This window comes from Heterocephalus glaber, unplaced genomic scaffold (assembly GCF_053883595.1).
Source record: "Heterocephalus glaber isolate CG9 unplaced genomic scaffold, H.glaber_assembly_v1.0 deba00001532, whole genome shotgun sequence".
Classification (NCBI taxonomy): domain Eukaryota; kingdom Metazoa; phylum Chordata; class Mammalia; order Rodentia; family Bathyergidae; genus Heterocephalus; species Heterocephalus glaber.
The window spans coordinates 21,185,060-21,208,120 of NW_028258330.1; the positions used below are offsets into that span (position 1 = coordinate 21,185,060).

At 41.7% G+C, this 23,061-nt stretch overlaps 1 protein-coding gene across 2 annotated transcripts in view; it reads left to right on the forward strand.

The window, feature by feature from the left end:
- Nsfl1c (NSFL1 cofactor) overlaps positions 1 to 22,855 on the forward strand; it is a 28,951-nt gene extending 6,096 nt beyond the window's left edge. Inside the window, exons 3-9 of one of the 2 annotated variants that reach the window (XM_004840659.4) lie at positions 2,814 to 2,888; positions 5,521 to 5,686; positions 6,227 to 6,319; positions 11,078 to 11,187; positions 11,560 to 11,697; positions 16,299 to 16,463; positions 17,764 to 22,855. In XM_004840659.4, coding sequence (XP_004840716.1) covers positions 2,814 to 2,888; positions 5,521 to 5,686; positions 6,227 to 6,319; positions 11,078 to 11,187; positions 11,560 to 11,697; positions 16,299 to 16,463; positions 17,764 to 17,926 — 910 coding nt within the window. In that variant the 3' untranslated portion in view covers positions 17,927 to 22,855. Of the gene's footprint in view, positions 1 to 2,813; positions 2,889 to 5,520; positions 5,687 to 6,226; positions 6,320 to 11,077; positions 11,188 to 11,559; positions 11,698 to 13,690; positions 14,768 to 16,298; positions 16,464 to 17,763 lie in introns of those variants that run through there. The other variant, XM_087188759.1, reaches the window with a different exon arrangement.
- The last annotated feature ends 206 nt before the right edge of the window (positions 22,856 to 23,061 follow it).

Genomic DNA, 23,061 nt, shown 5'->3' on the forward strand with positions numbered 1-23,061 from the left:
CTTAAAATTGGGGTGCTGGGGGCTGCGGATTTAGCTCAGTGGTTTCACTGCCTGCTGCGCAAGCGCAAGGACCCAAGTTCGATCCCCAGTGCCAAAAAAAAAATTGGGTTGCTGGGCACCCATTCCAGAGTTTCTGAAGGTAGACCTTGAGGATTTGCGTTTCTCAAAGGTTCACAAGTAACACTGATGCTCCTGATCTAAGGACTGTACTTCAAAAAATGCTGCTCATGAATAGTATTTAAATGTACTGCAGCATGCAAATGGCTCTACATGCATCCGTACCCCAGCTGTACACAGAAAACCTTGGAGGTGCTAAGATTGCCTGCATTTACATGTGAGAAAATGAAGGCTTAAAGAATTTAACTAGCATGCCTGAGATCCCAGGGTAGGAGACAGAGTTGAAGTTGACACCACGTAGGTGCGTGTGAGAATCTACATGTATAGGTTTTAGGAGGAAGGAAAAAAATGCATAGCAAAAGCAAATCGTTTGCTCAAGCAGATGTATGTGTAGAAAAGAGTTTAACAACAAGGCAATTGCTTTTTCCATGGATACTCATCGTTCAAAGACTTTAGCTAGAAAACTCCCCCTGGGAAGATAAGTAGAATTAACCTCTCTCTGTGGACTAGTGCAAATGTCATCAGTTGGATCCTTTTGAACTATGTTATATCCAGCTCAAGGAATTCCCAGGATGTTGCCCTCTAACTCAAGTAGGGGCTGTGTGTTCTTGTTCCTAGTTGATAGAATTCCATAGCTTCTCATCTCCTGCTTATCTCCTTGTAGTCTTCAAGACTGAGCTGGAACTTTTTTCCTAGTAAATAATCTCTTCCTCTTTGTCTGGCCTCAGAAAACCTGTTCCACCACCACTCCAGAGCTGCTTTTTTCCCCTCAGAAATACGGAAATGTTTTTCATCTTTACAAAATTGTCTAATGGTCCTTGAAAAATTAAACTTGTTCCTTGAAAACAGGGCTAAGCTAGGAAAAAAGTGGCAGTGTAAGAATGTTAGAAGAGGGTATAAACTCTGCTCATACCTTTGTTTAGTTGTGCCCTCCCTACCACACCCCATACTACATGACACTCTTTTCCCATAAATATTAACAAATATCTTTTCTTGACTGGCCTGTAGCAGAAGTAGACAGGGACCTTCTCTCCTTCAGTTCTGCCACCCCCATATTCATTGGATTTACACTTCTTGTCTTTCCTTCAGTGTGTGACTCTTGTCTCTGTACATTTGCACATGCAGCTTTCCTGAAATGCTGTATCCATACCCTTTCCCCTCCAGCCCCACCACCCTTTGTCCATCTGATTCCCTATCTTCCAGTTCTTTGGCACTAGTTAAAATGTGGTATTTTTCTGGGAAGTCTTTCTTTTTTTTTTTTTTTTAAATTCCTTTATTGGTACATTTTAGGTATACAACACAATTACATTTCTCACTGGGAATTGTACCTTTACATAATGCATCTTGGTGCTTATTTTTTCCCCATTCCTAGCCCTCCCTTCACCCCCTCCACCCTTCCCTATTTACAAAGACTTTATTTCCATTTTTTCCATTTCTCAGCATTTTTCCTTTCCCTTCTTTCCTTTCCCTTGCCCCTCCCACTACCCCTACCCCTTTAGACATTTTCTTCCTATTTTGCATTATCGATTATTCATTCTAATCATTGGTACATTTTAGGTATACAATACAATGACATTCATCATTGGAAATTTGCACCTTTCCATAATCTCTCTTGGTTCTTATTTTTCACCCTTGCCCAGCCCTCACTTCAACCCCTCCATTCCTCCCTATTTACAAAGATTTTGTTCCTATTTTTCCATTTTCTCATATTAATCCCATTCCCTTCTATCCTTTCCCCTAGCTCTCCCACTTCCTTCCCCTTTGCCCCTTTTCTTCCTATTTCACATTACCTCTTATACATTTTAGTCCTAATTTACACTTTCAGTTTCTCACACCAGAGAAACTATTCGGTATTTATACATGTGTGTCCTATTTATTTCACTTAAAGAGTATCGCCTCAATGTGCATCCACTTAGCTATAAATGTCTCTAATTTCTCATTTTTTTATGACTGAGTAGTACTCCATTTTATTAAAAAAACACATTTTCTTTATCCAGTCTCCAGTTGATGGGCATTTGGGCTGTTTCCAAGTTTTAGCTATCACAAACTATGCTGCTATGAACATGGGCACACATATATCACTGTGGTATGATTCTTTTATTTCTTTGGGAAAGATCCCCAGCAGTGGAACAGCAGGGTCAAATGGGACTTGGGAAGTCTTTCTTGACTTTACCCCACTCAGAACAAAAGGCTTTCTACTCACAAAGCCCCTGGACTTCCTCTCTCACATGAGATTTAGTGAATGATTGCCTGGCCCATCTGTGCCACTAGCCTGTAAGAACTGGATCCAGTTATGTTTACAGCGCCAGTATCCAGTGTAGCGTCTAACATATAGTCATTCTGTCAGTATTTGAGAATTAAATGATTAAAAATGGCCATTAAGGGCTGTAATTAATTTTTAAAGTAATAAAGACCCCATTACCCCACTTCTGGGACAGCTTAAATTAGATTCCATTTACCTCACAATAGCTCTTTCTAGTTTAGTCTTAATCCTGTATGACCTTGCAGAAATAAATGCTACATTATTTTGCATCCAAACTTGCCGGGGCGGGGGGGATTTAGCCCTCTTCCACATACATCTTCTCACCCCACCAAGAAAAAATCTAGTTCCAGTGTCCTGAGCTTAGCAGCTGATGATGAGGATTACCTTTCTTTAACTCTCCTTGAAATCACTTTACTTGTTTCTGTGTCTTCAGTGATAATAGGGTGACATCCTTCAGAGACCTTATTCATGACCAAGATGAGGATGACGAAGAGGAAGAGGGCCAGAGGTAAGTATTTGATGGGAGGGCAGAGCCCACAAGAAGTTCATAGTAGGGCCAGGGATTTAGCTCAGTGGTTTCACCGCCTGCTGTGCAAACACAAGGACCAGAGTTCAATCCCCGGTACCAAAAAAAAAGAAAAAGAAATTCACAGTAATGCATGAATCACCTAGAACAGAACGTAGGACACGTGCTTGGTTATTGTTAACCATTACTATTGGTAGGGGCTTATATCCAAGAACATTGCCTACTCCCTGTAGCTTAGAAGTCATCTCTGTTCCCTGCTTTTCTTTTATGGTATTCTGGGTTTGGTTTGTTTGTTTGTTAAAACAATATATATTTTTTGAGGAATATTAGGAGGAGAGAAACAAACTGGTAGAAAGGAAAAAGTCATTTATAATGTCACAGCCCAGATACAACTAGGTATCAATATTTTTAGTCTATTTCTTTGTAGCTTTTTCTTTTTATAGAAAAAAGCAATACACAAATAATAAATAGAGGCTTATAGATGTATATTCTCCCAACCCACACATACACTGTTTTTTAAGTTTTAGGAATGTTATAGTAAAGTTAATTTGCATTATGGGAAATATCGGCTAGTGTAATGAAAAAGTACTAATTTATCCTTTGATAATACAGTTAATATTTTGGTATATTATTCAGTCTTTGTTCTGTATATAAATATACTTTATATTTTACACAATGAAGGTCAGAATTTTGCTCTTCTTTTGTTAGATTAATGCTAGGTCTTAAAAAATTCTCCATATCATTGAAATTCTTCATAAGCATTTTTAGTGTTTATAATAACTGATTTGGGATGCCCAACATTTTGGTCATTTCTAATTTTTTACTATGTCAGTGCTGTCAGCATCTTTTTGTATTAATCTTTAGCCACATTTCAGATTATTTTCTTGTAATAGTTACTAGAAATGAAAGTATCAAGTCAGGGGCATGGATATTTTTAAGGCTTTTGATCACAGCCTCCCAGCTCTTAAGCCAAGGCTTGGAGATCCCTTAATAAGGACCTTGCAGACCACTGAGCAGAACCTTATCCACATGGATGGAACAAGAATGAACTGGCCACAGCCACATGTCACTGGTTTTAGTTCTTCATCAGTCTGCCTCAGCCTGTTGAACATTCTTAAGTAACATATAGTAACTACTATGGAAATACAGCTGCCTCACAATGGTCAGTCTTTGGGAAGTGAACATAGAAATTACATATATTTTCAGGGGGTTGTTTGCCTTTTGTTTTGTTTTGTTTGAGACAGCATCTTGCTATGTAGTTCAGGCTGGCTTAGATTTTCCTGCCTCAGCCTCCCTAGTGCTGGGATTATAGGTGTGCCCCACCTCGCCCACCCCTTGTTTGCTGTTCATATTTTGGCCTTTACACTACCTCAGAACCGTCCTTCTACATCTACTCAAGGTTCAGGAATATACATTACTACCAGAGTTTTACATCCCTTGAGGTAGTGTTATCTAGTATGTGAATGCCCAGCCTCTTCCACCTTCTGCCCAGTCGTATCCTCCAAACTATGACCTTCCATTATTCATAGGCCCACATATGGGCCTATGAATATCTTGGCCTCTCAGTATTTCAGACCTGAAGCAACACTACCACCTTGTCCCTACCAGGGCCTGTGCTCTGCATCACATTCCCTAGTGAATGCCAGGATTGAGAGCTGAAAGTAACTTATACTAGTCTTCATCTCCCAATTTGGGGACATGCTATTGCTTAATTGTTAATAGTTATAAGGAAGCAGCGACACAAGAACTGGTTTTCAGGTCAAAGTAAAAAAAAAAATACTAACAATCTGAAGCCAGTCTTCACCCGTTATAAAGCCTGATATGGATATCTTGGAGCTTGTATTTGAGAATGGAGTTTCACCGGCCTTCTCCAGTACCATCTCAGGGCCCCCAGTGTTATGTCACAAGAATGGCAAGGTGAGGTGAGTCTTGGGGGAGCTCTTGGTGCTGTGCCACACACCACCTCACATATGTGCATTACTCTGCTTGTTCTTTTGCATACATCTGCTGATTTGAACCTCACGGCCCTGACTTAAGGAGCAGGTAGGTAGGGCATGTGGTCCCTCCTTCCCATTTCAAAGACAAGGACAGTGTACAGAGCAGTGCACTGGTTTACCCAGATCACACAGTGGCAGAATCAGGACTGGAGCCTAGCTGTTTGTACTAACCACACCACAGCCACCATTAACTCACAGCTACTGAAAGTAGCGGCTTCTGACTAGAATCATAGTCACTGTTTCAGAGAGGCACTGGCATGCGGATGGACAATCCCAGTTCTGGTGCCCTCCTGCACTGACATGCTGTTGTGCATGCCTGGAATGCCCTTCCCCAATCTGTTCATTTGATAACCTCATCCTCCAGACTCAGCCTAGAGACACATTCCTAGGAAGCCTTGGCTGTCCTCCCCAGCTCATTGTGCCCAGAGGCCCATTACTGTCTTCATGGCTTCTCACATTGCATTGTACCTGCGTGCCTTCTTACATGTCTCCACAAGTGGTCAGTCACTTCTTTAAAGATAGGCATTGTATCCTTTGCTTCATTGTGCCCAGAACCAGTGGCATGCTTTGTTTGTTTTCCAAGTACATTTGGTGTTAGAAGTATGTTTTCTACACAGGTTTTATGCTGGGGGCTCAGAGAGAAGTGGACAACAGATTGTTGGCCCTCCCAGGAAGAAAAGTCCCAACGAGCTGGTGGATGATCTCTTTAAAGGTGCTAAGGAGCACGGAGCTGTAGCTGTGGAGCGAGTGACCAAGAGCCCTGGAGAGACCAGTAAACCAAGAGTGAGCATTAAGGGTCATTGCCTATGCCTGTAGTGCTCAAGTTCCACAGTGAAGAACGGGGCCTCTCCTACTCCATTGGTGACTGTTTCTTTCATTTGCTCACTTGGTCACCTATGCAGAAAACTAGTGTAGTTTCTCTTAGCCATTAACATGAAACCATGATTGGGGACAGAGTTCTCAAACCCATGGCCTATAGCCTAGATCCTAAATCTGAGTTCTGTCTTTAGGAAAATCAGAAAGTCTTTGGTATTAATCCTGCATCCAAATTTTTACATGGCCATACTTACTTAGATTTTAGCAGCAACTGTTTCCTTTAGCTGGGCATACTATGTTTTCCAGGTTTCAATGCAGTCTTGGCCACTTGATTTATTTACCTTGTTGCCTGACCCTAGAGCACTGAGTTTGATACTTGGAGAAAATACATCTAAGTAGTTAACAAGCTTGATCAGGATCCCTGTCCTCTTAATTTTATTTACCTAAGTTGCATCATTGTATCCAAGTGACCCCACCACCAAGTGTTTGTGAACTTGTCTTTTATAGCCCTTTGCAGGAGGTGGCTACCGTCTTGGAGCAGCACCAGAGGAAGAGTCTGCCTATGTGGCAGGAGAAAGGAGACAGCATTCCAGCCAGGATGTGAGTATACTTCTGCCTTTTTTTTTTACTTCTGCCTTCTTCATGGAAGCTTGTGGATTGTTTGTTCCACCCTTTTTCAGAAGGGATTGATCACATGTTGTACATGAACCAGCAATCTGTGTAAGAAGGGTCTGTAGAGACACTGCCCCTGCTATGGTCTGAACAGGGGCCCTTACTGGGAAATCAGAGGCAGCTTTCATCTCACTGCTAGAAGGGACAAGTGAAGGTTTCTGAATGTTCCATGGATCTCAGGCAGAAAGGGACAGTGTATCTGGATTCTCTAGTGTTGTGGGCGTGGCTGAAGATTTGCTCTCAGACCACCAGAGGAGGCCTGAAACACAGCTCTTTTTTAGTTTTCTTTATTATTGTCTAGTACTTCTTCCATGTATACAGTGTCTCTTCCCCTATAAGTGCAGTCACACTTCACAGACAATTTTGGATGTTTTTAAATCTCTAATATTATGCCACAAACATTTTCATGTTGCTTTGTGACCATTTATTTGTATAAGAATATATGTTTTAAATTATTTTGGGGTTTATTCCAAAATAAAGTCAAGCAGGAAGAAAATAAAAATCATGTCTACTTGTGGCAACAGTTACGAATGCATTAGTTTTCAGCCTTTTTTTCAGTTTCTGTTTTTTTATTAGTACATGTTTGTAGTACGTAATGATTATATTCCTTGTGGGGAGTTGGTACATGTACATAACACATTTCAGTTCTTTTTCACCCCCTTTCCCTGCCCACCCAACATCTCTTGATCCCCCTCCCATTTGAAAAAGATGTATCTACTTACTTCTATTATCTATCTTTTTACATACTGTGGATGTATGAGCTTTATTTTGTTTTTAATTTTTATTAGTATTTGCAATTCACACAGTTTACAGTCATCTTGAGAGTGGTTACATGTACATATTACAGCTTGTTTCTTTGTTTTATAATCCCCTTCCCCCTTTCTTTCCCCTCTTTCCTTCCCCACTGGTTCCCCTCTCCTCTTTTTCATACTTGTTGATGTTATTTGTCTTAGCTCATGTTATGGTGTGTAGTGTTTACATTAATTGGGATTTTTAGGTTCCTGTACATGGCATATCTTTATTCTTATTTCCCCTTCCCTTCCTCACCCCTCACCCTTGTTCCCTTGGACCACTTCTTTATTGTAAGAAGTCCTTCCCCTTGTCCATTTCTGTCTGTCTTACATCATTTTCTTTGTGTTTTGCCTCAAATAAGAGAAACTGTATGATATTTAAGGTTATGTGTCTGATTTATTTTAGTCAACATTATATTTTCTAGGTCCATCCATTTTCCTACAAATGTCTCAAATTTGTCATTCTTTATAGCCCAGTAGTCTTCCATTATATATAGATACCATTTTTTGTTTATCCAGTCATCTGTTGATGGGGTATATCAGGATTTAGCTATTGTGAATTGTGCTGCTATAAACATTGGTATACAAGTATTGCTGTAGAATAACTTAAGCTTTTGGGGGAAGATACCTAGCAGGGAGATAGCTGGAATTTCTTTCTTTCTTTTTTTTTTTTTTTTTTGGTTCCAGGGATCGAACTTGGGATTTTGCACTTACAAGGCAGGCACCGGAACCACTGAGCTAAATCCCTGGCCCCGATAGCTGGAATTTCTAATTTCAGTTCTTTGAAATCATACTGATTTCCATAATGGTTGTACTAGTTTATATCACCATAGCCACACCAGCATTTGTTATTGTTTGATTTTCTAGTGATTGCCATTCTGTCAAGAGTAAGATGGAATCTTAGTGTTGTTTTAATTTGCATATAATGGCTAAAGATGTTGAACATTTTTTAATGTATCTGTTGACCATTTGTATTTCTTCCTCTATGAAGTGTCTGTTCATTTCTCTTGTCCATTTCTTGACTGGGTCTTTAATTTTAGGTGGTTTAATTTTTTTGAGTTACTTGCATTTTCTAGATATTAGTCCTCTGAGGAGTAGCTGGCAAAAGTTTTTTTCTCGTTCTATAGGTTGTCTCTTCACTCTGCTGATTGATTGTTTTGCTGTACAAAAGCTTTTTAGTCTGATATAATCCCATTTGTTGATTCTTGCTGCTATTTCATCTTCCAGAAGGTTTAATGTTTCTGTTTTATTTTTCTATCCTATTTCTGCCCTCCCTATGTACCCTGCCCCCTCCCTATGTACAAAAGCTTTGCTTCCATTCTTTCCTTGTATTTTCACATTTTTTCTTGTCCCTTCTTTCCTTTCTCCCTCTCCTTCCTTGTTCCCCTTCCCATTTGAACATTTTCTTCCCATTTCCCAATATCTGTTATACATTATAGTGCTTATTTCCACTTTCAGTTTCTCGCACCAGAGCAATAATGTAGTATTTAAACATGTGTGTCTGATTTATTTCACTTAAGGGTGTGGTCTCAAGGTCCATCCATTTAGCCATAAATGTCTGAAGCTCATCTTTCTTTGTGGCAGAGTAGTACTCTAATGTTTCTGTTTTAATATTTAGATTTTTGATCCATTTTGATTTCAATTTAGTACATGGTAAGAGATAAGGGTCCAGGGCTGGGGATTTAGCTCAGTGGGTCCACCGCCTGCCTCGCAAGCACAAGGTCCCAAGTTTGATCCCCGATACCAAAAAAAAAAAAAAGAGATAAGGGTCCAGTTTTATTCTGCAGATAACCAGTTTTCCCAGCACCACTTGTGGAATAGGCTATCTTTCCTCCAACATATGTTTTTGGCCTCTTTGTCAAAGATCAGATGGTTGAATATGTCTGGTGATTTTTCTATATCCTTAATTCTGTTCCATTGATCCACATGTTTTTGTTCCAGTACCATGCCATTTTTATCACAATTGTTTTGCAGTATAGTTTGAAGTCAGGTGGTGCTATGCTGCTTGCTTTGCTCTTTTTGCCCACAGTTACTTTTGCAAATCTGAATCTCTTCTAGTTCTTTATGAATTCTAGGATTGTTTTCTCTAGATCCATAAAGTATGCTGTTGATTGGAACTGCATTAAATCTATGTAACAGTTTTGGAAGTTGGCTGTTTTGACTATATTGGTTCTGTCAATCCAGGAGCAGGGGACATCCTTCCATTTTCAGATGTCTTCTCCAATCTCCTTCTTAAGGGTACTGTAGTTTTCTTTGTAGAAGTCTTTCACTTCCTTGGTTAGATTAACTCCTAGATATTTCGTTTTTTTTTTAATAACAGTAATATAGTTCTTATGTACTATCCATAACTGTATTGCTATACTTTTAACAAGCTGGCAATGCAATAGATTTGTTTACATGTTTACATTTGTTTACACAAACACAAGAATAATGTGTTGTACTATGTATTTCATTTTTCTGGAGGATACTGTAAATGGCATTGTTTTCACAATTTCCTTCTCATCCCATTCATTGTTGGTGTACACAAATGCTAATGATTTTTGTGTGTTGATCTTGTATCCTGTATCTATTTTGCTGAAGTTAGTTATTCTCGGAGTTTTTTGGTGGAGTTTTTTGGGTCTTCTGTATCATGTCATTTGCAAATTATGATAATTTGAGTTCTTTCTTTTCTATATACACCTTTTATTTCTTTCTCTTGCCTAGTTCCTCTAGCTAATGTTTCAAGTACTGTGTTGAATAGAAGAGATGATAGTGGACATCCTTGTCTTGTTCCTGATTTTAAGGGGAATGCTTTTAGCTTTTCCACATTTAGTATGATACAATCAAGTTTATTTGTTAATAAAAATGAACAATTAAAATTTTTAATTTCAGTAGAAATTTAATTTTTGTTTTCTTTATATTTCATTTTTTAAACACCCTATAGTTTATTTTTTATTAGTACATGTTTATACTACATAATGTTTACAATATTGTGGAGTTTTTAGCCTTCTTGAACCTTTTCTTTCTTTTTGACCCCTTTCTTTCTTCTTGTCTTTTCATTACTGGGAATTAAAACGAGGGGCTTCTCACTGGGCTACATCTCCAGCCCTTTTTTTTTGTTTTTCTTTTTGAGAGGGAGTTACCCAGGCTCGGATCCAAATTGCATTCCTCCTGCCTCAGCCTCCAGAGTGCTGGAATTATGGGTGTGGGCCACCACACTTGAGTCTGTCCCTTTTCAGTGAATGTATGTAGGAATTGCTGACAGAAATTATTAGTACCATTTTTGTTTGTTTTTGAGACAGTCTCATTATCTTGCATAGGTTGGTCTTGAACTGGGCTCGAGTGATCCTCCCACCATAGCCTCCCAAGTAGCTGGGACTACAGACATATATTACCAAACCCAGCTGTAGATAACATGTTTAATGACTACAAAATAGTCATGAATAGATGAGCTAGAACACTAGCTACATACCAGACAAATTTGCAACCATACAGATTTGGGAGTCAGCTTTGCATCACCTGCTCAGGGCTACCTAGCTTGTGAGTGGCAATGTCAAGATACAAACCCAAGTCTCTTTAAAACACTGTCCATGCTCCTGACTTAGGCCATATCACCTTCCTGTTTTAGGTTAATGCATTCTTTTTTTTTTTTTAAGAGGAAAAATTTATTGGGAGAAAGAAAGCTTCTGTCTAAGAGAGACTGAAGGGTGACCCGGAAAGTGGTTGCCCCGATTAATGCATTCTTGATTGGTTGTTAATTGATTTCCCTTTGCATGAATGTGTGTATATGTATGTCTGCCTGTGTTTTAATAATAGCAACTTGGTAAAATAGTAAATACTTACTAATTTGCAGGTTCAAGTTGGTGTGCTTTCCAGGTTTCTGGCTCTATTAACTGCTTGCCTCCAATTGTCATAGGTTCATGTCGTTCTGAAGCTCTGGAAAAGTGGATTCAGCCTGGACAATGGCGAGCTCAGAAGCTACCAAGACCCATCCAATGCCCAGTTTCTGGAGTCAATCCGCAGAGGGTGAGCAGACAAGCCCTCTCTGAGTCCCATGTTAGTGGATGAGGTGCCAAGTTAGAGGCAGGGCATTTTGTTATTTGAGAAATAAAAATTTTGAAGCATATTTAGCACAACTGAGATACAGAGTCACAGATCTGCTCCAAAAACTATATTCATTTTTCCCCTTTTAACCTGGGGCAGAGCTAAGTGGTCAAATAAGAAATAGGTGTCTCATAACTGAGCAAGCAAGAAAGAAAGTGGAAGCAGCCAGGTAGCCACTGGAGTAGCCAGCTCCTAGTGGTTTTCACCATTGGACCTGAGAGGTCTCTTCTCTCACCCCATCACTAGCCAATGTCCTGACTGCTATGAATCTCAACATTGTCTTTTCCCTCTCAGGGAGGTGCCAGCAGAGCTGCGGAGGTTAGCTCATGGTGGGCAGGTGAACTTGGATATGGAAGACCATCGGGATGAGGACTTTGTGAAGCCTAAGGGAGCTTTCAAAGCTTTCACTGGTGAAGGCCAGAAACTCGGCAGGTAAGAAGCAGCTCCCATGTTAGTCCCACTAGACAGGCCCAGCAGACCTTGTGTCCTCACTAGGGATACTTGTTGGCAAAATAGTTCAGATTTTATTTTTATGGGAAGAACATGAAGGATGTGAACTTTGAAGTTATAAGACCCAAGGTAAATACCCTCCTTCATTTTGTAGTTATGTGACCTTGGACTTGATAGACTCAGTTTCCTCAGCTATAAATTGGGTCTAATAAGAGCCTCTACATCCTACTATTGTTGTTGGAAAGAATAAAGGAACTGATACATATAGAGTACTGCAAACAGTAATGTAATTGGAGCTTTGGCTCATTAATCAAAGGTGTTCAGGGAAAGTGTGATCTCCTTGATGACCTAAGGTCTAAATTGGTACTCAGAGGGATAAGAAATCTCAGAATTTCCACCTAACCAGGCAGGCCTCCTAGTGGTATTTCTTAGGATCCTAGGGAATCAAAGTCACTATTGTTCTGTTCAGGCATATGTTCCACCATTGTAGCAGCTCAGCACTCTCTTTATGCTTTAGTACCATCTGACATTCTCTTCCTTTGGCTTTTTCTGCCTATGTCCTCTGTCATTGTCCTGTCTTCTCACTTCTGCACCCTCTGTCAAGTCATTCTTGTCTTGTATTCAAACTCCAACTGGATCTGATTGGTTAATAGTCACTGATAATCTGTGATGAGCAGAGTTCTTCACCAGACCCTTGGCTATCCTCGGGCAGGCTGCCTTCTTTCAAGGTCTCTCTATCTTTGACCATGGCCATGGGGTCACATGGTAAGTGTTCTTCAGAGGGAACCATGTATGTGACAGGTATTCAACATAGGGTCCCCTTGCCAGGAAAGTCCAGATTTTGGAGGAGAAGCCCAAAGCTATTTGGGCTTTGAGGACTGCCCCTTGGGCACATGGCTCATATGTGGTAGACTGGCAGAACCTGGGCTTTCTGACTGGAATTCCTTTCCACACTCCTTCTGCCCTCAAGCTAGCCATTGCCCTTGCTCTTCTCACCCCCCTCAGCAGGAATTAATGTTTGGTCTGCCAGCAGATCTGACCTTTCTTCTTGTGGCTGATTCTCCAGGAATCCCCTACTTCCCTGTTGGCCATTCATGCCTCCTTAGAGCAAGGGTCAAAGCTCAGGGCATTAGAGACCAATGGAGTGTGACCATGTAACCAGTGTAGCTATGTCAGCCTGCTTTCATCATTTCACCTGCCAAATAGGGCTTGGGGGCTGGCCCAGAATGGCCATACTCACAATGAGTGTCCCTGTCAGCTGCAGTGAGCTTTGTAGACACTTGTTTTTTGTTTTTGGTTTTTTGGGGGGGTTGGGGTTTTGTTTTATTTTGTTGTGTTTTTGCCGGGGCGGGGGGATTGTTTTGTTCTATAAATGTAAAATAATAGAAAATTCAGGTAAAAAATAAACTGTTTCTAAACATAACACCCAGAAATATTCAGTTATTCTCTGGAGAATATATCCTTCTAGTCTTATATGTGTGTGTGTTTGTAAACATGCTACTGTGTATTTGGATACTTGTCCTTCAAAGGCCCATTGTTAAGAATCTTGACCCCCAGGTTGGCACCATTGAGAGGTATAGGAACCCTTGGAGTTGGGGCCTAGCAGGAGGTCCTTAGGTCACTGGGAACATACCTTTAAAGGGGATTGTGCATCTTTCCTCCTCTTTTCTTTTTTGCTTCCTGGCCATGAGGTAAGCAGTCTGCTGTGCCAGGCATTCCCCAGTATTACCATCTGGCATGCCTGCCAAGGGACAAAAAGTAATAGGTATGCCCTATTTTGCACTGGAACTTCTAAAACTATGGGCCCAGATACATGTTTTTAAAGTAGCTCAGGTATTTTGTTATAATGATAGGAAGCTAATGTATATCTGTTTTATCCCCTGCTTTTTTAATCAGTGAAGTATGGCTGTCATTTAATATCAGTACATGTATTTCTACACTTTTTTCTATGCTTATGTGATTTTGTTTCTTACAGATGTGCTGTAAATTCACCAATCATTACTAAAATATATACGCAAACTGCCAGTACTATGAATATTGCAGTGAATATCTCTGTAATTAAATCTCTGTATACCCTGTAATGTTGGACTAGAGGTAAAATTCCTGGCTCAGAAGATCATCATATTTATAAGATGTTGTCAATTTGTCCTCCAAAAATATGGTACCGTATCTAGTATTTACCTCCACTCTAGTTATAAGGGAAGGTTCAGAATTCAGTCCCACTGTGTAGCCCTCAAACTCATGATCCTCTTGCCTCAGCTTCCTGGTTGCTAGGGTTACAGATGTACACACCCATGCAAACAACTCTTTGTTTTACACAAAAACACTGAAGCCCTAGAAAGTGAACTTGTTCTCAAGGTCACAGTTCTAGTTAATGATATAGCTGGGACCAGGTGGCATGCAGTGCTGCTGAAGTTTCTGCACACTTACTATCCTTAGTAACAATGGGTGCCACCCTGGAATGCCTATCCTAAAAGGTAGGAGGGGGTGGAGACAGGATCTCCATTTACAGAGAAGGAAATGGAGACATCAAGACCTTTAGTAACATGCTAAGGGTCACAAGTTCCTAACTGATAAGTATGTTAGATTCCCCCAGGAGCAGGGGAGAAGATTGAGAAAGAATTTTCAATATAAATATTAGTTCCATAAAGTAAACCATAGAAAGTAAAGCTCAACAAAGAGTTCTGCGTGGTGGAAATACATAGAATAATACATATGGGGAGAAAACTGTTGCATAAGTAACATTTTTAGAACTGGTCTGTAGCATGTGCTTCTCTTTTCTCATCTGTAAAATAAAGATAGATAACCCCTATCTGAAAGGGTCATGATTCAGGGAGGCTGTATATAAAGCCCTCTAGACAGCACCGGAACAAAATAAATGTAGATGTCACACCTATTTTTCCTCTCCCTCAATCTACCTGAACAAATATCAGCTTCTTCCTCATTTTAGGTCTCACTGAAAATGTGGTAGTCATCCATTTGTGTTAGGCAGTAGCTTCACTGAATACCTGCTACATACTTGGAATTGTAATAAACAGTTGAGTGATCAGTTGCCTGTAGTATAACTGAAGAGTTGACCTAATGCCCATAAAACTAGTGAACAAAACAGTATTAGTAGCTGTAAGACATTTACATGTGTAACCTGTAACTTTCCACTATTTCCAAACAACTTTAGAGGGTGTGATCGCATAATTTATCTGGGTGCGCCAGCCCACATGTGAGTCCTACATGCTTTGAGGCTGATGTACAGAGCAGCTTCTCTCATAACACACAAATGTGGCCCGCATTGTCTATTTCCTAATTCCCTAAACTCACAGAAAAGGATATGTACTTTGTTTTTTTATGTATTCTACAACATTTATTTCTACATTTCACAAACTGGGATCCATAAAATACTCTTAACAGTGTTTTCTAACAAGTGCAGGACACTAACAAGTGTAAAGGGCAGGCTCTGGTGGTTCACTAAGTTTGCATTCACTGCACAATCTCTTGAGACCTTTAATAGTCTCTAGTGCCCTTTGGTGCTGCTAAAAGTGGCATTTCTCAAACCTCTCTGGACTTGTCTCAAGGAACTAGGGTCCTATGAAACAAACTTCGGAGAACATGTTCAGTTTGATTTGCTACAAATACCCTTTTTAGGCCATAAAGATCAGGGGAAGGGTGAGGCAGAAAACTGATAAAAATGGGGGGTTAGGAGGGAAAGTCAGCAAAATATTTAATAGCCCCTCTGTAAAAGTCTAGGCCAGGCCATCTGCTAAGAGAAAAGATAAGAATGAGGCAAGTGGGTGGTTGAGAAGAGAGAATGCTGCAAACTGTTGTAAATTGGGAGTTTATGTGTATTTTGTGTTTGTGCACCACCCTGAGTACTTTATAAAATTTTCCTCTTTAATTCTTATAAAAGCTGAGCAAGGCAGGTGGACAACTTTAACACTGTTAAAAGTCCTTGTTACTACCCTTGGTAAAACTAAGGGAACCTGAATGATTTATGCAAGGCCACACTGTCTTGGCCCATATGATTCTAAGATTGAGCTCTAACCACTGGCAGATTCCATGTCCTCTTCATTGTATGAATCCCTATACTACCTGGCCCTTATTTGGCCTTCAGGAAATCTTGCCATCACTCCCCCACCCACCCCACCCACACACCTGTAGTTGATACATGAATATGAGACATACCCATGAATGCATGGGGATGTAAGTCTGAAGAATCTACCACAACCAGTTGCTTGCCGGGTTGTGCCCAGGCTTCTCAGCTGTAAACTTGCAGTGCTCCCCTCAGCACTTCATAGAGCCTGACAATTAGTCTTGCTGTTAAGTGCTGCAGTCTTGTTCTCTGTCTCTCCAGCCACAGGCTTCCTGCGGAAGATAATTAAGTCCCTGACCCAAGACTCCTCAGGAGTGAGGAAGCCAGGAGCCATTCTTGGGGTCTGAAGTAAACTCTTTAGGATCTTTGAGTCCCAGAAGGGTAGGGTTTTAGTCTGTCCTGATCACTGCATCAGCAACACCAGGCAAAGGCCAGGCACACGGCAAATACTCAGTGTGAAGGGATTCCTACTGCCAACCCTAACGTTTTCTCTCCTCAGCACAGCCCCCCAGGTATTGAGTACCAGCTCTCCAGCCCAGCAGGCAGAAAATGAAGCCAAAGCCAGCTCTTCTGTCTTAATCAACGAGTCAGAGCCTACTACCAACATCCAAATTCGACTTGCCGATGGTGGGAGACTGGTACAGAAATTTAACCACAGCCACAGGTACCTTGCATCATCTGGTCTAGGTTTTCTAGTAGTGTCTGAGACATCTGCACACCTGCAGGCCCTCCATCCTTTGGAGGGAGGGATAGAGGGTTTGCAAGTCAGGCCTTTGAGTCCTGTTCCCATTCTCTTTTAGTATGGCCAAGGACTTCTCACATTTATCCCATGGTCCCCTTCCTCATCCTTGGTTTTTTAAACCACTAGACTCTTTGTTCAAAGGGAGTCTTCTAGTAAAGCCTAGATACAAGAGGTCAAATTAGAATTGCTGTGGTCTATGGCACCACAAGAAGAGACTAATGGGAGAGGTGCTAGAGGATTGTCGCTAATAAAGCTATCTGACAACTCCTTTCTCTAGAACAAGGGTGTTTAGCCAGGATCCACCCGTGGGGCCAATGAATGGTTTGGCATTCCTTGAATGCTGACCAGGTTCACCATAAAGGTGTACATTAAGCCACCAGTGTGAGCCTTGCTCAGATTTCTCTCTGAAATGGAGTGACCCATCTCACTTGTCAGAGTTACTTCAGTTTCAGTTCTCTCATCAACCCCAGCAGGACTGCTGCTCAGCCCAGGGAGCACAACCCATGCAGAGTATGGGTGCGAGGGCCTAGTTGCTCAGCCTCAGGCTGCATGCATTTTGCACAAGGACCATACTGTAGATGCCAGGGCTTGCAAGCAGAAGGAAACTTCTGTTGAAGGAATCTAGGGACAGATGCTTCCAAGTGACTCCATTCTTGTGATTAGCAGATTCAGGGCATAAGCAACATCTAGAGAGGGGATTCTTGGCACTGAATTGGTGACAGTTTGAGTGCCTCCTGTGACAAAAAAAGACATGGTTGGTCTGCCCCTGTGGAATTTGTGGTCCATAGGAAGAGGCAATAATCAGAATTGTGTGCTTACAAACTTGATTGCTGCCACAAAATGAAGGTCAAAGAATAGACCAGGAGCAGGGTAAGGCTGCAGAGGAAGTGGCATTCCAGCCTGAGATGTGGTTAGGATTATGGAAGGGAGGCAGGAGAGTATCTGGAAAGAGGGACCCAAATGGGGAAGAGAGTGTGGCCTAATGAGAAACTAAGAGGGAGAAGAGAATGAAGGGAAGAAGGGCAAAATTAGGTAGGCCTTAGGACCACAGTAAGGAAAATGGAGATTTCAGCAGGGGAGGGACTGGTCTGATGTGCTTCCAAATGATGGCCTTGGTTATTCATTGTGAAGCTGGGCAGGGAAGAGATTCATGTTCATCCTTCCAAGGGTGGGAGTTGTGGGGATCATAGATAGAACTGCTCACCCACTCTCACTCCTTCAGGATCAGCGACATCCGACTTTTCATCGTGGATGCCCGGCCAGCCATGGCTGCCACCAGCTTTGTCCTCATGACTACCTTTCCAAACAAAGAGCTGGCTGACGAGAGCCAAACTCTGAAGGAAGCCAACCTACTCAATGCTGTCATCGTGCAGCGGTTAACATAACCACTCAGCCTCGGGCCACCTCTTTTCTATGTCTCCTGCAGTTGGCAGCCATGCCCCATGGGGATCACCCCCCTGCCCCTGTGCACACCCAGTGCTCCAGTGCCACATCTCCTCTATAGCTCTGGGTTCCTAGATTTTGGTTGGACATTTGTTTTTTCCTTAGTTACATTTCCTGGGTTTTTGTGAGGATCAATGGACTTTAAAGGAAAAAAATAAAAAACCAAAAAAAATGGAAGAAACATCACCAGCATGTGTATGGAAACTCCCCCTGGAGCGGAACTTCATTGCCATAAAATGTTATTTATCTTAGGAGCATGGCAGGAGCCCTTTTTCCATCCTCTATGCATAAAATTGACTGACACACAACACTCATCCACTAGCATGTACCTTCTGCCACCCCCAAAAGTGTGGAGGATTCTCCCTTTATAGGGAAGAAAGAAGAGATATATGGAAAGAGGCTTTGCAGCCACTTGTTCCCATATGAATATATCACTTGACCCAATAAAAATTGGCAGTGGCAAAAGTTCCCTGAAGTGTGAGGTCAGAGCTGGATGCACACAATCTCTTTGGGTGAAAATAAATACTTCTCCACATACCCTTCACTCAGCCCTGCCTGGGAAATCCATGCTCCCAGGCCATAGCCAGTGAGATTCTACACCTGCCCATCCATTTGCCCTCCCACCATCCAAGGCTACTCTCCCTTGGTGATTCCTGGTTGCTGCCATTGCTTCATTCCATATGCAGAAGTCTGAGGGGACTTAAGAGGTAGGTAGGGTATGTCTTCATTGGGATACAGTTCATGCCAACCCAGATGAGTTCAGAGGGTATTTTGGCTTAAGCAAGCAACAAATCAGTGCTACTAAATTATTCACTAGTGTGTTGCAAATAAGATGCTGAAGGGGTGAGTACTGTCCTGTGCTGCGGGTGCCTTTTATTGTGTTGGTGTTTGTGAGACTGGCAAGCAGTTTTTGAGAGTGAATATAATGTCAGAATGTAGCTTTGGGTTGCAGGTTTCACTTCACATCATCTCTGCTCTATTGCTTCTAACTTGGAGCAGTTAAGGTTGTAGTCATAGCCTGGTAAAGACCCTCCACACCCCTAAGTTTGCTTCTTTGCAAGGCAGGTGAGGAGGACCTTTCGGGTTTAGATGGAACCTTTCCTACCACCATGTTAAGTGAGCCACAGATCCAACCTGGTTTTGAGCCATATTATGCCTCAACCATCTTAACAAGTGGGCACCACCAGACAATTTCCTGCTTCACCCCCTTGCTACCAGCCGGGAACTAGTGCTGTATCCACCTACAGCCATGGAAGGTGGTAGTTTCAACTTGGCTTGGTGCTTCAATCCCAAACTGGCTGCAGTACCTGCCCCAGTGTTTTCTCTAGCAGGTGGTGGTAACTGGGAGCTAAATACAGATCTTGAAAACAAAATTATTGTCACCTTGACCATTAAAAACCAGAAAGAAGACAGCAGAGTTTTGTAGTTTTTAATGAGTTGCTTGGAAAGTCACAGCAGCCATCTTAAATTCTGTGGTGCTCCACAGAGGTTCCACGTTACAGTGCAAGAACCTAAGCCCAGGTCACAGCTGGTAAATGGTATGTGGTGCTTGTCTTTCAGAGCCTGTGTTCTAACGTGTGGCCAGGTACATATACTCCACCCCCACCCCTAGGCCCTGCCTTCACACAGTTTATTCCCTGCCCTTCCTTCGGGTTTCTGCTTATATTAAATCACACATCAGAACAGCTCCTAAGACCCAGTAACACCTGCGTCATCTAGATTGGTTTGCAGAGGGCTCTTGAATTTCTGTCCACCTTGGGAAGGGATCATGACTGCTGATGTAGCTTACCTATAATTGCAGTTCAGACAGTCCCAGTGCCTGGCCTAAGGTCAGAGGAATTGCATTGATCTGGCTCCAGGCTGAGAAAAGCTATTCTTTAGTTCTGGTGGCCTAGATGGGCTTTCATAAGGCACCAGTCTCCTGGCTTCTGAATTCAGGACAGTTCTTAACTGGAGGATTTTGGAACATCCCCAACATCAGTTGGTGAGTAAGGGAGCCACCTGGTATTAAAGGGGCCTGCCCAAAGATACAGTGCAATGACTGGGACATTTCCTGATGGGGAAAATATCCCAAATTTATCACTGAAAAAGGCAAGTTAGCTGTCATGCCCTAACAAGTGCAACAACCATGCCAAACAAACCTGTAGGTAGAGTTTTGTGTACATCTAGTTACTTCCTCCAGAGATATCCCTGGGAGAAAACCAGTTTGGGGGGCAGGAACTGGGTACATCTTTACACTGTGGATGGCAATGCCAAAGTGCCAGTGTTCTGGAGCTCATTCAAGGGAAGCAGCTGTTACAGAAGGGCTATCCTAACTAGCTTTTTTAAAGGAACTGCTATCTCAGGACCCTATCCCAGGCCTAAATAAAAGGTCTTTCAAATGGTTTTGGCTTGTGTCATGGTTGTCCCCTCCCATCCCCCTTTCAGGCTAGACAAGCAGAATAGAAAGCATGACCCTGACTTGTAGCATCTGAACCAAGTCTCAGTCTGAGCCAGTTCCTGCAGTGTGTGACCTTACCTCTCTGTTTCAGTGGCCTCATCCCTCATGCCATGTCCAGTCCATCAGCAAGCAATCAAGGTGCCACTTTGGATGCATCCCAGATCTCTCCACTTTGTCATCCTTCCCCTATGATCTCCCAGGCCAGCTTCCATCATGCTGGAGCATAGAGAACTGAGTTCCCAGAGGAGCCTGGAACCTAAGAGTCTGAGGTCTGGGAATACACAGCATCTCCCAAGAGTTAGTAGTGGGCCCTTGTGAGGCAGCCAAACCTATGCATTAGGTCCTGCTTTGTAGGAACAGAGGAAACTGGGTGGAAGATAGACATAGATTCCAGGACCAAGGGAGAAACAAGTAGCCAGCCAAAGACTCTTCTTTGGCCACCACAGAAGTATGAGCAAGAGCTCCTGACTGGACCAAGACTGAAGAGCCCATAAATGCCCCCTAGAAGGGGCCTCACAGCATCTGCCCTGGCCACAGGAAGCCAGCAGGCCCTTTTCTGCCCCTTGCCTCTCCTGTGACCCTGTCCCTAACAATAGGAGAAACTATGCCTTTAAGTTCAAAGTCTTGACTTTGACATTGGAATGGCTTTTTAAAAAATTAATAGGTAAGATTTTTTTTTAATTTTTTAAAGTTTCAGGTACCTCCCTTCTAACTCATCCCTGCATAAGAAATTCCCTTCCCTCTCCAGTGAGTTTTTGGCATTTTCATTCCAGGATTCCTGAGTCCAAGTTAATACTTTGTTCAGTCTAAGACATGCATCACTTTTCCACATTTTAACACCTCGAAACAATATAATCAGGCATGCCTAGCTTCACCAAGAACTGTAACATTTCACTTATATTTCTTTATATCTATGTCCAAAATTGATATATGACAAATTCATGTCTAAATAAGTGAAATCTCAAAAAGTTCTGAGCATTGTGCCAGTTTAATCAGCAGTAGTCAGCCTTCCTTAGGGACACATAATGATGTCTTTGTCATCCCTGGCCTCTTGTAGTTAAGATTCTGCAATGATTCTTGTTCACAAATGGCAGCCTGCCCATCCCTGTCTGCATCTTTTCCATTTTGGAGATCATTGGTTGGGAAGGACATACAAGTGTACCTAGTGTTTTACTATTACAAACAGTACTGCATTAGGACAGCTTGTACCTGCAAATATATAAACAAAGTAAATTACTAGAAGTGGGACAGTGGGGTCAGAGGATTGACCAACTTACTCTCCCTCCCACAATGGATGCCAAAGCTTTTTCCACAAATTTCCCACCAGGGTGCGCTGTGGGAGTTCCTCAACCAGCTAACTAGGTAAATGAGCAATGAATTCCTCCTGTGTGGTTGTTGTGTATGTTAGCAATGGACACCGTTTATTTATTTATTTTTTCCTTTTTTTTTTTTGGTACCGGCGATCAAACTCGGGTCCTTGCGCTTGCAAGGCAGGCGGCGGAACCACTGAGCTAAATCCCCGGCCCTGGACACCGTTTATTACGGAATTATTTTCTGTATTTTATTAAATACTAAATCCTCTCCGTGCATTATCTCCTTAATCCTCAGATCAATGCTATGAAGCAGGTACATTTAATAGAGGCAGGTGCCTTTTTTAAAGAACTCAATTCTTGGATGAATGTAGAAGAAATGAAACAAGGATGTTTCAACCTTGAAGATAACCTCAAATATTCAGAGAGTTATCACACTAAACATGAGATTTGTCCAGTATTTCTTCAAAAGGAAGCTCTCTTGAAACAAGGGATAAATATAAGCAACAAACAGACAGTTCGCTTATTTTAGTAGCTCCTTTCCCCATATATTACATTCCACACTTAACTTTTCCCTTCTTTTGAAAGGAAATATTACAACTTAACGCTTCTCATGAATATCCAAAGTCATTTTCATGATAAGGTCTCTTGGGAAAAAAATCGAATGTTAACAAGCTGGGTTACTAAGGAAATAGTCTATTAGTTCAACTATATTTCTGTACTTTGCATTAATGATTCTCCGTGGTCAGAGAAGAGAGCATATTTTCCAGAGAGTGAGTCACAATCCCCAGAAATTCAGGTACTGCCATCAGGACAGTCCTCAGTGAATCACTACTGCTGTCAATGAGTGGCCCAGGTGGGAGTGTGGTATGTGCAGGGGCGGGGAGAAGAAATTTGACAACCACTGTTCTACGTGAAACAGGAAAGCTTATTTTATGAGTCACTGGGAAATATAAACTAACCACATAATACTGATAAGCTCCAACCAAATTGTTAAATATTACAGTGCAAGATGTGTTTCAACAACTGTTCAGCATGGTGTTTGAGGACTCTGTATTATATATTTTATCACATAGTAAGGAATGCTGAGGTACTTCAATAAATTCAAAATGAAAATTTTACATTTCTCTGTCAGTATATAAGCTTCTGAAGTTACATCTTGAATTCAAAATGGTATAAGAAAGCCCTATAATCGGCCAATCAGGCTTACTGCTGTTCACTGGGGATTGGTGGAACTAATCCTCTGCAACTGGCTTTCTGGGCAGAACCATTCTCACAATGGAGTTGGCTTGCCAGACTGGCTCTGGTATGCCTTTCAGAGCCTCTT